The sequence below is a fragment of the Anabrus simplex genome, chromosome 8 (genome assembly GCF_040414725.1).
Source record: "Anabrus simplex isolate iqAnaSimp1 chromosome 8, ASM4041472v1, whole genome shotgun sequence".
In the NCBI taxonomy this organism is placed as follows: domain Eukaryota; kingdom Metazoa; phylum Arthropoda; class Insecta; order Orthoptera; family Tettigoniidae; genus Anabrus; species Anabrus simplex.
The window spans coordinates 232,779,267-232,796,165 of NC_090272.1; the positions used below are offsets into that span (position 1 = coordinate 232,779,267).

The following is a 16,899-nucleotide window of genomic DNA, read 5'->3' on the forward strand; positions in this document are numbered from 1 at the left end:
CGTTTTGTGATTTCCCCATTGCGTTTCAAGGGTAATGTTACGAGGTATGCAATTTAATACAGTCTTGCTCACAGCATGTTCACTACAACCTAGAATTCTGTATACAATATAGAATCCGTAGCGAAGCACAGGTACATCAGCTAGTTGTCTTATTAAACTGGGACTAGTTTCGACCCCATATATATTGAGTCATCTTCAGCCACGCTCCAATTGGAAGACATAAGCACACGACATATAACCAATAATGATATAAACACTGATATGACACAATTTATAGCCTTAAGTTAAACCATTGATGAAGTCTGAATAACATATCTACACTTTAAACTAAATAACACATTTTTGATGTAATAGTATTGAATAGGTGGACCCTTCCTACACTTTGTTAGTGATCAGTTGTCAATACGGACAATAATGAAATTCGTAACTTATGATCCATAAAACACATTAGCTATGAGAATTATACATATGATCATGAACTTTTAAATGCAATTTTCTCGAAATCACGTTTTTGTGACTTAACCTGCACACTCAATGCAGATATACAGTGAGTGGCCAAAAGTCACAGGATGGGGTGTCCCATTAGAAAATGTGCCGTGTATGGCCCCTGAGCATTGCGGCTTGCTGTGGTGTAGCTGAGCATCCTGTCACAGACACCAGTGTCTTGAAGATGGCAACACGTTGCGAGTCAACCGACTTTGGATGTGGGATGGTCATCGGCGCACGGATTATAGCATTGTGGAGATTAACCGTGAATTTAGATTTCCGAAGTCAACATTGTCGAGGGTGGATCTTCAATATCGCAGAGAGAGTGTTACCACACGTAAACTGCCTCACAAGAAGACCACAGGTGTTTAATGAACAGACATCACGTCGCCTTCGCAGAAGCACACTCGTGCTCGATGGGCTAATGTGAGTCAGATCACCGCCCAGTTGAATGTTGGGAGCCAGGAACCCATTTCTACCAGGACTGTAAGGAGGCAACTGCACCGCATAAGCTTCACTAGCCGACAACCAGCACGTGTCCCTTGGCTGACACCTCGACACAGAGCTCAACTATAATCTATCAGCTTCATTGTCCGTATTGATAGATTATAGTATCAGCTTCATTGTCCGTATTGATAGATTATAGTATTCCAGCCAACCAGGCAAAATACAGTACATTGCTTTCAGATATCAGAGCCTGAGAATTAAAATAGCGAATGTGATCAAACACATTGCTTTTTTAAGGGATTGCCTATCTATGTGGCATTCATGTTTAGTCTAAGTAATGTTTTACAATGTGCCGCACCAAGTTTCCCTTGGTGGCGCACTCCTCTGTATGTAATACATTCTTTGACCACTATCGACTTTTGGGTCGATCTATTCCCTGGACGTGACGTATGACTCTTTTTCTCCTTGACAGAGCGCGCTTCCGGCCATCAGCCGAAGTCTCTTCATTCAGTCTTGTGCCCGCCTTCTTTGAAACTACTTCGCAGGACGGTTGTAGCCGACATGGCGGTCGAGACAACAATGTACTTTTTGAGATACGAGATCTTTGACCTGTGCCGTTTACTTTTCATGCAGTATATTTATCTACTTGAATGCCCGACTCTTTATCTCTGTCGCTATTTTGTGACTACCTAATGCTCTCGGCAACGCCCGTCTATCAAGGTAACTTTTTGGCTTGCTCTGGTTGCGTGGGCGTGTTAGTTATGTACATTTAACCGTTAATCTGCATTTTGTCTTATTGCTAGTTTTCTCTGATCTTGTGTGTTCTGTTTTTTGTGTGACTTAAACCCGTAAGGATGGAGGATGGTTTTAGTCAGTGGTGTGTTTGTTTGGTGTGTATGTGGTCTGAAGTTCGAGACCTATTGCCATTTATTTTTATTCGTCGATTCTCTCATGGCCGAGCTCTTGATGCGTGACGTTGTGTTTGACGCTATGACTGGTATTCATGTTCGTCCGTGGTGAGGCGATATGAATACGTTGCAAGCGTGATGGTTACGATGAAGCTACTGTGAATTATGTGGGGATATGCCTTGCCTTGATGCGGCAATCCTTTGTTATTTTACGCGTCTTGTATTGAGCTCATGAGTCCATGAAAGCTTTGTCTTGCTATGCGGATCTCTCTCTGTTCGTTATGTGTCTGGACAAAACTGATTATTCTACCTGTATACATTTCTTTTGGGTCTCTATGGTGAGTGTGTACGTGTGGTTGTGCTGTATGCTTGCCTGATTAACAGCATTCTCCTTTTCTTACAGTGTTATTTTTTTAAAGTATTATTTACATTTTCTTATTTTCATTCCTCAGGCTATTTGCTGGCCTAATTATATATTTACGTTTGTTGCTTCATTTGAATGAGTCTTCTTTCATTGTTAGCATTGTTTACTCGCCTCGTAACTATGTCAGCCATATTTATTCTTTGATTTTTCTTTCTGGGATGCTGTGCTTTTTCAAATGGGGGATTGTTGCATGATGGATCTCTTCTCTGGGATGCTGGTCCATATACATGGAGATGTGTGAGATGTAACGTGTATGTTTTATTTTGATGTGCGTGTAAGTTCTTTCGATGTATGTCCACTGATATTAATTCATTGCGAGGACGAATGTGTCATACGTCGCGTGTATGAAATTATGTGGAGGAAGTAAATCGTATGTTACAAGTTTGTGATTGAAAGAAGCTTGTGTGGCCAAGTTTGATACGTTTTCAATCTGCCTCTTGATATGATTGGATGAATAACCTACACGATAAGTTTCTACGCATATCTCCGTTAGTAATATTTCAAGCTTGATTTTATTATTTTTTTTTTTGTTTGATCTCTTTCACTTTATTTTCATTAATAAACCCCCATGTATTTTGACCCCGTTCTTTCATTTATCGGGAAGGGTTCTGGGTTCTTTCCGTCTCCCGCTCCTCCCTTTAGTTTAATTTGGTTCGAGTCCAGCTCCAGACTGTTTTAGTCTGTTCCAGCCTGTCCACGGCCTCGTCTCATGAGGTAAGTTGGTAAGTATTCACGGACCTGTTGGTGTGTGTATGCGTGCGTGTGTGGGTATGTATGTGTGTGCGTATGTGCGTGTGCGTGTCTACGGTAGCAGAGTGTGTGTAAGGCATGAGTGAGTGTGTGCGTGCGGGTGTGTGGTGCAACAATGTACAATCGTTATTGAATAAGCAGGTTCATCAGCAGCTGACTATGACCTAATTAACAGGTCGAAACCGGTACTGTGTTTTAAGGCGATTGAAATATTTTAGACACTTTATATAATAAAGTATTAAGTGGAAAACTCTCAGTCTTCATACTTGTGTGTACAGAGGTCAAGGACGTACATGGGCCCGCAAACATCGGCAATGGACCATGGAACAGTGGCAGCGTGTGGTATGGTCCAATGAATCCCAGTTCCAGTTGTATTGAGCTGATGGGCGCGTGAGAATGTGACATATGCCCCAAGAAGCTATGGATCCTGTGTGTCAGCAAGGTTATGTTCAGGCAGGAGGTGGCTCAGTTCTGGTCTGGGCGGCATTCTCATGTTGGCAATTAGGCCCCATTGTCCGACTGCAGGGAGCGCTGACAGGTGCACGTTACATGAACATTCTTTCAGACCATCTACATCCCTTTCTGGCGCTAGAGTACCCTGATGGAGATGCCATATTTCAACAGGACAATGCGCCATGTCAACGCTCTGTGGTGGCATGCAGGTGGTCGTAGGAGCGCTCCAATGACGTTACAGCCATGGATTGACCCTCCAGATCCCCCGATCTTAATCTAGTTGAGCCTTTATGGGATGCTGTCGATGCTGGTGTACACCCCATGAACCCCGCACCAATTACACAAGACCAATTGTGGGTAGCAGTGCAAGATGCGTGGGTCCAGATCCCTCCAGAATTATTCCAACATCTTGTAGAGTCGATACCTTGCCGTATTGCTGCAGTTTTGAGGGCTCGCGGAGGAGCAACTTGTTATTAACATCACATTCAGTGTCTTGCCATGACTTTTGACCACTCGGTGTTTAAGACTTAGTGCTTGTAACATATTGGTTAGTGGCTTGGAGTTGGCTACAAATGGTTTTAGAAGAGGGATAGTGATGAGGAGGCAGTAATATCAGAATTTCGGCATCTCAGAGTATAATGTACGAACAACACTGATTAAAATATCTGAGATTTTTTTTTTAAACTAAGACAGTTGCTGAGTTAAAGTGAGATGTTTCTGATGACTAGCAAGATATGCTGTGTTCAGCATTGCTCATATATCTTTGGAAACCAAAATTTAATCCTATCAAAAGTTTACATTGAACAAAAGTAGTAAATTAAATTTTAAAGTGTTATTGTTCTAGGATGTAGTTGTTACGTAGAAATTAAAAGGTTAGCACAGGATAGGGTGGCATGGAGAGCTACATCAAACCAGTCTATAGACTGATGACTCAAACAACAACATTGTTTTGCAATATTTCTTTGAAAATCTAATATTGAGGGTGATATTTAGAAACCTTTATTTAATATTCCCTTAGTGTTCATATTAGAATTTGGAAAGAAAGCATACCCAAGTAGTACTATGGGCACGCAAAGAGATGGCTGGGGAGAGGGACATGCAGGAGCACACAACATCCGAGCAAACGTTCTACCCAGGTGCTCTGAAGCTCTTGCGGGCTGATGTGTGAGTGGGAATGGATGTATTTATCAGTGCATTGAAGGTCGTCGTTCATTGGTGCTCTTTATATCATTTATAGCTTCTAGTTCTTATTATAGGCCATAGTGAACTAAATCTAATATACCCGTAATGTAGCGGCAAAGAGACCGAGGTGTAAAACAATTCTTAGTGAGGCTAGAAACTTAATTGAAGGAATTATAAAGTTATGTGATGATAGAGGTATAACTAAATGTATGTCTATGCCTATAACTAACCCTACACACAGGGCTGATGTGTGAGTGGGAATGGATGTATTTATCAGTGCATTGAAGGTCGTCGTTCATTGGTGCTCTTTATATCATTTATAGCTTAGTTCTTATTATAGGCCATAGTGAACTAAATCTAATATACCCGTAATGTAGCGGCAAAGAGACCGAGGTGTAAAACAATTCTTAGTGAGGCTAGAAACTTAATTGAAGGAATTATAAAGTTATGTGATGATAGAGGTATAACTAAATGTATGTCTATGCCTATAACTAACCCTACACACAGGGCTGTGAAGTACTGTAATGTTTCAGGGCGAACAATACAGCATATTAGAAATGAACTTAGTAATAGTGATGAGGCTGGGCAAGAGAAGGCCACGACCAGAGTCCTTGAAAGCAGAAATAGATTACTTTGATCATTGGGTGATAAAAGATACAATTGAAAACTTTTATTTGTGGCAGAAGGTAAGCGGTTCAATGTTTCTAGTACTGATTTGTAGTGTACTAGCGGAAGCTCCTCTCTCCCTGCCTAAGAGCTCGCCTGGCCATCTTGCCGTGCACCCATAGTGTATGACAGCCTGGCTTAGCTTGACGGTTTTGTTCAAATATCTTATGTGGTTTTTGCATGATGGTAGAACAGGCAGACAAGAATCAATATTATGCCATCTCCCCTCAGAAACTTAAATTGATGTTAAAAAAACTGAGGGGACTTGACAGACTTGCTGTTTTATTTATATAGAAGATATAATGTATCTACATTAATTTGTATTTATTTTCTAAATTTGTTTTGTAGCTAGTGGTGGTTTGCCTGAAAAGGAGAATCCCAGCACTGCAAGAATTAACAGCTTACTGGAATATTATAGAGCATTGGCCCTGAAAGAAAAGCAAGAGAAAGAAAGGAAGAAAGTTGTATCTCGACGTAGTTATCTTCATTTCTCTGACAAGTTCGGTTTGACTGCTGTCATGGCTCGAAAGAGAGCTGGTCTTCCTCAGCTAGGAGGTGGTGGACTGAAGGATGATCTTGGAAATCCTCCTGATGTGGCCCCTTCAGTAGCCAGTGAAGAAGTGGAGCAACTACCAGAAGAAATTTTTACAACTACTATTAACTTGACGTCTGGTAAGTCTGGTTGTGTACTGTTTTATGTTGGTACAAACATTTAAGTAATTTGGTTTCATAAATAATCTCTAGGTTCCCCTATATTTATGTGAATTGGTTACTTATAGCGTACAAATATTAGTGTGCTTTATGTTTGCAACCACGACTGGCTGAATTACACAAATAAAACATAATAATAAATTTATGAAATTTTAAACACAGTAAAAGAAAAACTTAAGGTTCAACAAAAGCGTTGCATCACAAAATGTAAACAACAGGTCAGGAAACATGACAACTACAGAATGGATATGGAAAACGGCATGGAACCCTGAGAGGTAATGGAACGTAGCCTTTTACGAAGAAAGAAAACGTAGAGGGTAATGGCCCTTGGATTACACACTTAAGAAAAAGGAAACAATTCCAAACTCAAAACAGAAAGATCTTTACAAACGCAAATTAAAAGGTTAAGCATGCCTGTAGACATGCGCATTACGTTAAAAGAAATTAAATTTGAATTGAAAGAAAATTATCCAATGATACGTGATGATTAAAATGAGGGCTAATCCCAATCTACACAAAGCAGAAAAAAAAACCAAACACAAAAAACTTGCATCACTACCTAAAACACTTCAGGTAATGTGTGTGCCCCCCTATCTTGTACTAACTTTTTCATTTCTACGTAACTATTGCATCCTACATCTGCTCTAATCTGCTTGTCACATTCATACCGTGGTCTACCCCTACCATTCTTACCATCTACACTTCCTTCAAAAACCAACTGAACAAGTCCTGGGTGTCTTAAGATGTGCCCTATCATTCTATCTCTTCTTCTCGTCAAATTCAGCCAACTCCCTCAGTTTACAAAAGGAGTATATTTATTACCCCACCTATTAAATACAGTTAGTACCACGTTATGTGGTTAATTAAACATAGAAAATCTAAATATTATGGCATGTTTCACCCTTATGGGGACATGTTTCGCCCTTCTTTTATTGAGCATCATCAGCCATATTAATTCAATCTTAAAACAAACATTGTTTAGAGGACAATGACCTTTATAATTTGTAAAAATTGAACTGTGATTTCTTATGATATTGTCTGTCTGTCAGGTCATCAGCCCAGGGGCTGGTTGGATCCTCAAATAGCACCACCAACGGCTATACAGTTATAGGGAACCCGCAAAAACCAATGGCAGCACCAAAATGAGGCGTACTAGGCAAGATGAGGAGTGAGGTAGTTTGCCATTGCTTTCCTCACTGGACCAGAAGGTGCTACTGCAGCACGACTGATCCTATGAGCAACACCTTTCATAACACTCAGACACTAGTTGTGCTCCAAATGTCATTACTCAGCACCACCCATACCCCAGCAGCTTCCATATTGTGACAGCCATGGATGAGACTGGAACTCTGGTGGAAACTACACTTTGCTCTGGCCTGTGCCAAGAGACGGATACAAAAATACTGTATCCATCAAGAAATGGCAACAGGCATACTTAGGATATTAACATTACGGAATTGTAGTTATAAAATATGATGTTGGGACATGACATATACATGTTAAAATCATTGTAAACAAATTTAAAATCTTTTCCAAAAGAAAATTTGTCTCATATAAAATTCTAAAAACGGCACAGATCCGGTACTGAAGTGAATCCTCTTCGTAAGAAAATTCAGCATATACTTGCTGGCGCAGTTGTCAACATAAGTTTCCAATAGACTAGAATGGTTGAAAACTAAGGGTGAATTTTGTTTATATTTTGCATTCCGGCACTAAAAAATTGGCCAAGAGAAAAGGCAAATGTTATAAAATTATCTTCATTAAGTTGATTGATCCAAAATATTATCTTGATATAACCACTGCAAACAGACGATGTGCTGGTTGAAGCTGCTTTTGAGAAAAGTATCGCCAAGAATTTGACAGCTGATGTTTGATTATCACTTGAAAATGTAGTCCTTCTAGAAGATGTGGAACACCGAGGAAAAGAATGTGGTTATATAATTTGCCATATTTATATCTATCTTACTGTATTAGCAGCATTGGTCTGTCTGGAGTTCCTACTTCTCGTGTTGCAACTACATTTTCACGTGATAATCAAACATTACCTGTCAAATACTCGGTGATACTCGTCTCAAAAGCAGCTTCAACCAGCACATCGTCTGTTTGCATTGGTTATATCAAGATAATATTTTGGATCAATCAACTTAATGAAGATAATTTTATAACATTCGCCTTTTCTCTTGGCCAATTTTTTAGTGCCAGAACGCATAATATAAACAAAATTCACCCTCAAGTTTTTAACCATTCTAGTCTATTGGAAACTTATGTTGACAACTGCCCCAGCAAGTATATGCTGAATTTTCTTACGAAGAGGATCCACTTCAGTACAAGACATGCCGTTTTTAGAATTTTATATGACACAAATTTTCTTTTGGACAAGATTTTTAATTTGTTTACAAATGATTTTAACATGTATTGTATATGTCATGTCCCAACATCATATTTTATAACTTCTATTCCGTAATGTTAATATCATAAGAAATTACAGTTCAATTTTTACAAATTATAAATGTCATTGTCCTCTAAACAATGTTTGTTTTAAGATTAAATTAATATGGCTGATGATGCCCAATAAAAGAAGGGCAAAACATGTCCCCATAATATTTAGATTTTCTATGTTTAATTAACCACATAACGTGGTACTAATTGTATTGAATAGGTGGGGTAATAAATATACTCCTTTTGTAAACTAAGTGATATCATTGTTTTCAATACAGAACAAAAATGAGCGTGATGGTTTGTAAATTCAGCTGAATCAATCTCCTCTCACTAATTCAATTCAATATCTTTTCTTTCGTGATTCGATCACTCCATCTCACCTTCAGCATTCTTCTCTAACACTACATTTGAAAAGCTTCTATTCTCTTTCTTTCTGAGCTAGTTATCGTCCATGTTTCACTTCCATACAATGCCACGCTCCACACGAAAGTCTTCAAGAACATCTTTCTAATTCTTGTTTTCAAAAACATCTAATTCTTATATCAATGTTTGAAGTGAGCAAATTCCTTTTCTTAAGAAAGCTCTTCCTTGCTTGTGCTAGTCTGCATTTTATGTCCTCCATACTTCTGCCATCGTTATTTATTTTACTACCCAAGTAACAATACTCATCTACTTCCTTTAAGACTTAATTTCCTAATCTAATATTTCCTGCATCACCTGCCTTCGTTCGACCACACTCCATTACTTTTGTTTTGGACTTATTGTCACCTTGTACTCCTTACCCAAGACTTCGTCCATACCAGTCAGCAGCTTCTCGAGATCTTCTGCCGTCTCAGATAAAATAACAATATCATTGGCAAATCTCAAAGTGTTGATTTCCTCTCCTTGGATTGTGATTCCCTTTCCAAATTCCTCTTTGTTTTACTTTACTCCCTGTTCTATGTAAACATTGAAAAGGAGGGGGGACAAGCTGCAGCCTTGCCTCACTCCTTTCTGGATTGCTGCTTGTTTTTCAAAGCCCTTGATGCTTATCACTGCAGACTGATTTTTGTACAGATTGTAGATAATTCTTCATTCTCGGTATCTGATCCCAATCACCTTCAGAATGTTAAATAGCTTTGTCCAATCAACATTATCAAATGCCTTTTTTGATCTACGAATACCATGTACGTGGGCTTGTCCTTCTTGATTCGATCCTCTAAGATCAGACGTAAAGTCAGGATTGCTTTACATGTTCCTACATTTCTTCTGAAGCCAAATTGATCTTCTCCCAACTCTGCTTCAACTTGTCTTTCCATACTTCTTTAAATAATACGTGTTAAAATTTTGCAGGCATGAGATACTAAACTAATGGTGTGGTAGTTTTCACACCTGTCAGCACCGGCTTTCTTGGGAATAGGTATAACAACATTCTGCCAAAAATCAGATGGGACATATCCTGTCTCATACATCTTACACACTAAATGGAATAACCTTGCCATGCTGGTTTCTCCTAAGGCAGTCAATAATTCAGAAAGAAAGTCATCAATTCCAGGTGTCTTGTTCATATTTAGGTCATTCTCAGCTCTGTCAAACTCTGACCTCAAAATTGGGTCTCCCATTTCATCAGCATCAACAGCCTCTTCTTGTTCCAGAATCAAATTATCTACCTCTTTACCTTGATACAACTGTTGGATATGTGGATATGTTCCTACCATCTTTCTGCTTTGTCTTCTTTCCCTAGAAGTGGCTTTCCATCTGAGCTCTTAATATTCATACACCTAGATTTCCTTTCTCCAAAGGTTTCCTTGATTTTCCTGTATGCAGCATCTAAATTTTCCAGGACCTTACATCCTTCGACATCCTTGCACTTCTTCAGCCATTCTACCTTAGCTACCTTGCACTTTCTATCCTCTTGATTCTTTAATCGCCTGTATTCTTTTCTGCCCTCTTCATTTCTAGCATTCTTGTATTTTCATCGTTCATCCATCAGGTCTAGTATCTCCTGGGTTATCCACTGATTCTTAGTTGATCTTTTCGTCCTTCCTAACATTTCTTCAGCAGCCCTACTGATTTCATTTTTCATGACTCTCCACTCTTCCTCTATAGTGTTTCCTTCAGCCTTTTCATTTAGCCCTTGTACAACACATTCCTGGAAACACTCACTCACATTCTTTTCTTTCAACTTGTCTAGATCCCATCTTTTTGCATTCTTTCCTTTCTTCAATTTCTTCAACTTCAGATGGCATTTCATGACCAACAAGTTGTGGTCAGAGTCCACGTCTGCTTGTGGGAAAGTTTTGCAATCCAATACCTGGTTTCTGAATCTCTGCCTAATCATAATGAAGTCTATTTGATACCATCCGGTGTCTCCAGGTCTCGTCCACGTATACAGCCGTCGTTTGTGGTGTTTGAACCAAGTATTGGGGAAGACTAAATTATGATCAGTGCAGAATTCAACCAGCCGACTTCCTCTTTCGTTCCTTTGTCCCAATCCGAATTCTCCTACTGTATCTCCTTCTCATCCTTGCCCTACCACTGCATTCCAGTCTCCCATCTTAATTAGATTCTCGTCACCTTTTACATATTGTATTAAATCTCCTATCTCTTCATATATTCGTTCGATTTCCACATCATCCCCTGAACTAGCAGACATGTAGACCTGCACTATTGTGGTGGTCATTGGTGTTTGGTGTCTATCTTGATGATAATAAGTCTTTCACTATGCTGGTCATAGTAGCTTACCCGTTGCCCTATTTTCTTATTATTATTAAACCAACTCTTGCATTTCCCCTGTTTGATTTTGTGTTGATAATTCAGTAGTCGCCTGACCAAAAATCCTGTTCTTCCTGCCAAAGTACTTCACTTATACCAGCTACATCTAACTTTAGTCTATCCATCTCCCTTTTCAGATTCTGTAACCTACCACAACGATTCAAACTTCTAACATTCCACGCTCCGACTCGCAGAATGTCAGTATCCATCTTCCTGATGATCGCCCCCTCTCGTGCAGTCCCCACCTGGAGATCCAGACGGAATATTTTACCCAGGAGGAAGCCATCATCAGTACATCATTCATACAGTGAGAGCTGCATGTCCTCGGGAGTTAGTTGCGGCTGTAGTTTCCCGTTGCTGTCAGCCGTGTAGCAGTATCAACACAGCTAAGCCATGTTGAGTATTATTACAAGGCCATATTGGTCAATCATCTAGACTGCCGCGCTTGCAACTTCCGAAAGGCTGCTACCCCCCTTTCAGTGAACCATTCCTCAGTCTGGTCTCTCAACAAATACCCATCCGATATGGTTGCACCTGCGGCTTGGCTATCTGCTTCATTGAGACACGCAAGCCTGCCCACCGCTGCAAGGTCACGTGGTTCGCAGGGGAGGAAGGTACAAGATCTTAGCTGAAAAGCTAAGTCATTTCAACATATTTAGCGGTAAACATGAAACTCGGGGATAAACTCCTGCGTAAGAAAAGGAATTATTACATTTAAATGAAGTTGAAAACCAAAATAAACGTAGAAACCGTTATTACCCTGAGACCAGTTTTCCCTCGAGGGCACCAAAGGAGGAGCATGTCCGCTCGTTAAGATGGTCAGATGATCAAAGACACATATCCTACCTCGCTCCCACAGAAGGAGTGGGGTAAGATCGAGAAACAGGAAATGGTGCCACCACCAAAGAGAACCAATCAGAAAACAGAATTCACTCTCGACTTTCACATTCACCAATTACATTAACTCTTATGTTCTCCAATCAAAAGTCTCTTTGTTCTTGCTGACACAGTGATAATAAATGTTCCAGAAAAGTCTTACTTCACGCAACAGGAAAGGAGCGTCTAGAACTGCACGTGTAGGTACACACCGTTTCACAAATTTTGAAAAAAAAATTAAAATGATAAATGATAATTTTGATACAACCTCATACCTGCCAACTTACCTGATTTAGGCGGGAGACTCCCGATTTTCGACAGTTTTTCCTGCCTCCTGATTATTCTATTATTTCTTCCGATTTTAGCGGGTTTTTTTTGTGAACTTCAAACATTTGCTTTCAAATCCCACCATTTCAGCTTTATACGCCAGTGGCCGGAAGTCCTTCGCTCATTGGCCGCTTTCAAGTGAAATACCAACGTTTATTAGTATGAGAAATGAGCACGAATGTGCAATGTTTATTGAGACCTGTATATCGCGACGCGTATATCGATTGTCAATCTCTCGTTCTCGCGTGCTATGTTTGTGTTCGTTCACATCAATCTATGTAATAAATTTCTTCGCGGATAAGTCGTGCACGATTATCAACAAAGATCCAATAATTAGAACACAGAAGAGTTTTAAAACTTTATTAAAAAGTTCAGCCGTCCTACTAAATGAAATAGAACAACAAAAACTAATCAACATGAACCTTAAGTTACCCACAGTTAGGGCCTTACCAAAAATTCACAAGAAAGAAGTTCCCATACGACCAACAATAAACAGTAGAAATAGTTTGACTCACAAAATCTATAGATTTCTTAAAAGACATTACAAATTTCATAATTCCGAACCTTTGAAAAATTCAACAGACTTTTGTAACAGGTTGAATAAGTTTAAACTACAACCCAATCACGTAATGTGTTCATACGACATAACAAATATGTATCCCAACATCCCGGTTAATGAAACTTTCAAAATTATAAAACGTAATCTAGACAAATACAGCCATCTAAGTGTGAAATTGAAGAGTTTATTAAGTTATTGAACTTTATATTAACAAACAGTTATTTTACCTTTAATGACAAAATATACCACCAGAAAGCTTTGGCAATGGGTGACCCCATTTTAGGCATATTAGCAGACATAAATATGGACTTCTTAGAAAAGAATAAAACATTGACTGAGGTAGAAGGAATTAAATTAAGGTTACGTTATGTGGATGACACTTTTGTAGTAATAGACAATGAAATAAACAATAGTGATTAGATCTTGGAGTTCAGTACATAGACATAAAGTTTACAAAAGAAGACTAGATTAACTGTTCATTAAATTTCTTAGACGTGACTACTACATGCTCAGAAAATTGTTTTAACTTTCAAATATACAGGAAGCCTACATATTCGCCTATAACAATTAAAACTGATTCACTACACCCGTCACCTCCAAAACAGGCCGCATACTACAGCTTAGTTTATAGAGCGTTTAAGATTCCCCTGTCACCAGAAAGTCAAAAGAACAAGTTAAAATATATTAGGAATCTGGCTGTATTTATGGGTACAAAGCAGAAATTATTAATAAGATCATCAATAAAGTGAAATTAAAATTAATGTCTAATCTCACTTCAGACAAGCCGGTTAAATCCAGTTACTCTACTTTTACATACAATAACCCACTCAATCAACAAGTTTCGAATCCCCTTAACAAACATAATGTTAAAATAGCGTACAAAACCCAGAACAGTAACCAAAATAGATTTTTTAATCATAACGTTGTAAACCCTAAATATGATCCTTTTGCAAGCTCGGAATTTATAAATTGACATGCAAACAACGTTTTTGTTCTTATGTAGGTCAGACAGGCCGTAGCTTCCACACTAGATACCAAGAGCATTATAACGCAATTAAACATAACAAGTTTTCAGCAATGAGCATCCACATGAAAGATACAGGCCATAAATACACAACAATAGACCAAAACCTTGCGATTCTCAAAAAATTGAACAAAGGAAGGCTAATGAACGAATACAAGAATATATACATTTATTTGGATCAATATTTTAATAAAGACCGTAATTTAAACAATATTTCAGATACTAAGAATCCCACATACGAAAATTTACCCAAATTATTACATTTAATAAATTCAAAGGGTTGCATGTTTAACAACATTTTTAAACTTCCCCCCTCTAATACCCCCACAGTTACTAGCAACATGAATTCCTCACAGTTAACCCCTACCCTACAGACTAACCAATTACGTAATGCTCCGCCCATTCCTTCTACCCCTACTCCCGCCTCACTTAAGACGTCACACTGCTACAACGCTCGGAGTACGAGATCAGAAGCAGTCAATAAGGCGGGTGACATGGGTGATACTATCTTGCTAAGCAAGACGAGAGAAGGTAAGCAAAAAGTTCCATAACGGTGTTCTTCCCGCGTCTGTTCATAGAAAATAAGCATTGAGTAGGTCTCTAACAAATTAAAGTGACTTAGAAAGGACCTATGAAAACATTAAACTTGAAATTCAGTACCAGAATATAGTCAGATTCAGCATGTTACATGGGCAAGTGTATAAATGCAATTAGGGTTCTAATTTCAGAAGGGTTGGTACACACGCAGTGCTGGAGTCATAAACTGAATTTGGTGGGCCGTGGAACGTAGTGATTTGAACCAATGTGTTGTACAGGCAAAACACATCTTCCTTAATACACAAAAGAGATTCATGAATCAAAAATATGAAGACGAACCCACTAAAGCTAAACTCGTCCCTATTTCTGTGATCACCGGGTGGAACTCGGGGTTTAAAGGTGTTGAGAACCTTGGAGAAAGTAGACTTTGTTGAAACTATTGAAGACGAGAGTGTTGCTGTGAACTATTTTAAAGCCTTGACCCCAATTGAAGTAACAAAAATTCATTGCCTAGCTATTTTTCTTGTTGAGCATTGCTCAAAATGCTCACATTAGTGTTGCAACATGCTGTTAATTCACACTATCCTGTTGTCGCCATAAGACCTATCTGTGTTGGTGCGACGTAAAGCAAGTGTTGAGAGGCTTTGCCAATTCTGTAGCTGACAAGTACATCGACAGTGGCATCTTGCAATAAAACACTATCGATGTAAGTGAATTGTTTCACTTGTTTGACTGGCTGTGTGAGATTTTGGGCATTGGAGAGGCCCTGCTCTAAAATATGCGTACAAACCAAGGCGCAGAGGTTCTGTGCATCGGTCCGACTCGGCTCGTTGTACCAATCCGAGGGCACTGAGTCTGTTAGTGACGGTCCTTCCTGTGTCAACTCAAAAATGTTCTGCCTGCAGTGCCATATAGGGTTAAAAGACACGCCTTGGCAGATTTTATTCCCAAGCTTTGGCTGTAGCTATTGAAGACAGCTCACTTTTACTATTAAGTACATGAGGTGGTCATAAATATGGAAAGATTTTGCATGATTCAGTTCCTGGTAAAAACATAACTCTAAAGATTATACCGCAAAAGGCAACCTGTTATGTTCGGCCTCTGGATGTGTACTTTTTTTCTGTCTGGTAGACTTTTTGAGACTTTGACTAGATCAGAATGAACACAAGCTTTATGACAGACACTTCAACTTAAAACTGCATTCCATCATTTATACTCAGTTATATTCAGTAGTATACCAACCTATGATTCAATGTGCATGACAAGCACCGGCTGTGAAACTGGAGAAAGGTCTCGTTCATAAATGTAATACAAGTTGTGTTTTAATGTGCAATGCTTCAGTGCCATTGGAAAGTGAGGATGGTCAATGTACTAACCTTGCTGTTGTAACGTGATCCTATAGCTCACGTTCATATTGTTCTGATCATTTTATTCAACTTCCATACCTACTCAATTAAGAATATATAATAAACAGTTTTTCCTCATTGTTAATTCATTTTCATGTCTATTAAGAAGAGTTTTGTGTTTCTGTTTCCTTCAAAACAAACAGTTTTTTTAACCTTACATGGCGCAGCAGGCGAAATGTTTGATATAACCCAGGAAAGACCATTAACATGAGACTCATTGCCTTTGGATTGGTGCTGTCCAACTGTGATTGGTTACAAATCAGTAGAATTTTTGTCTTGTCAACACTAATGTGTAGTCCAACTTTCTCAGTCTCCATGTCTAAGTTGCTAGTCATGTCTTGCAGAGAGGTACTGCTTTCCATGTACAATGCCATGTCATCAGCAAGCTCGAGGTCATGGAGCTGCATGTGATCATTCTACAAGATTCCTGCATTCCGCATAATGAAATTGATGATGACAAGAAACAGAAAGGGCAATAAAATACAGCCCTGTTTGACATCTGTATTGATGATGAAGTAGTTTGTTGGCCCGCACACATCAGCTGCTGTTATGATACAGGCTTTCGAAAACATTGATAAATATTTGGGATACCATAGCTTCTTACGATGTTCCACAGTGAGTGCCGATGTATGCTATCAAAAGTGGGTTTTGGAACTCAATGTTCTGCTCAATAATGTTACGAAGAGTAAAGATTTGTTCAGGACATGAGCGGTCATGATTGAATCCAGCGTGTTCCTCTCGCAACAATTTATCAACTGCTTTGTTCAAATGCCCAAGTAAAACAATCGAGAACACATTATCAGGTACCAAAAGAAGGGTAATTCCACGCTAGTTATTGCAGTCGCTGAGATTGCCTGTCTTGGAAATATTTAAAATAACACCTTTCCTCCAATTGTTAGGTACATATTGTGTGTACCAGCACTCCTTTAATAATATAGTTTGCTGTATTA

The 16,899-nt window shown here is 39.0% G+C and overlaps 1 protein-coding gene across 1 annotated transcript in view; it reads left to right on the plus strand.

The window, feature by feature from the left end:
- The window catches only part of DCTN4-p62 (dynactin subunit 4), a 69,815-nt gene that overhangs the window by 13,314 nt on the left and 39,602 nt on the right, over nucleotides 1–16,899 (plus strand). Inside the window, exon 3 of the mRNA XM_067152777.2 lies at nucleotides 5,665–5,988. Coding sequence (XP_067008878.2) covers nucleotides 5,665–5,988 — 324 coding nt within the window. The remainder of the gene's footprint in view (nucleotides 1–5,664; nucleotides 5,989–16,899) is intronic.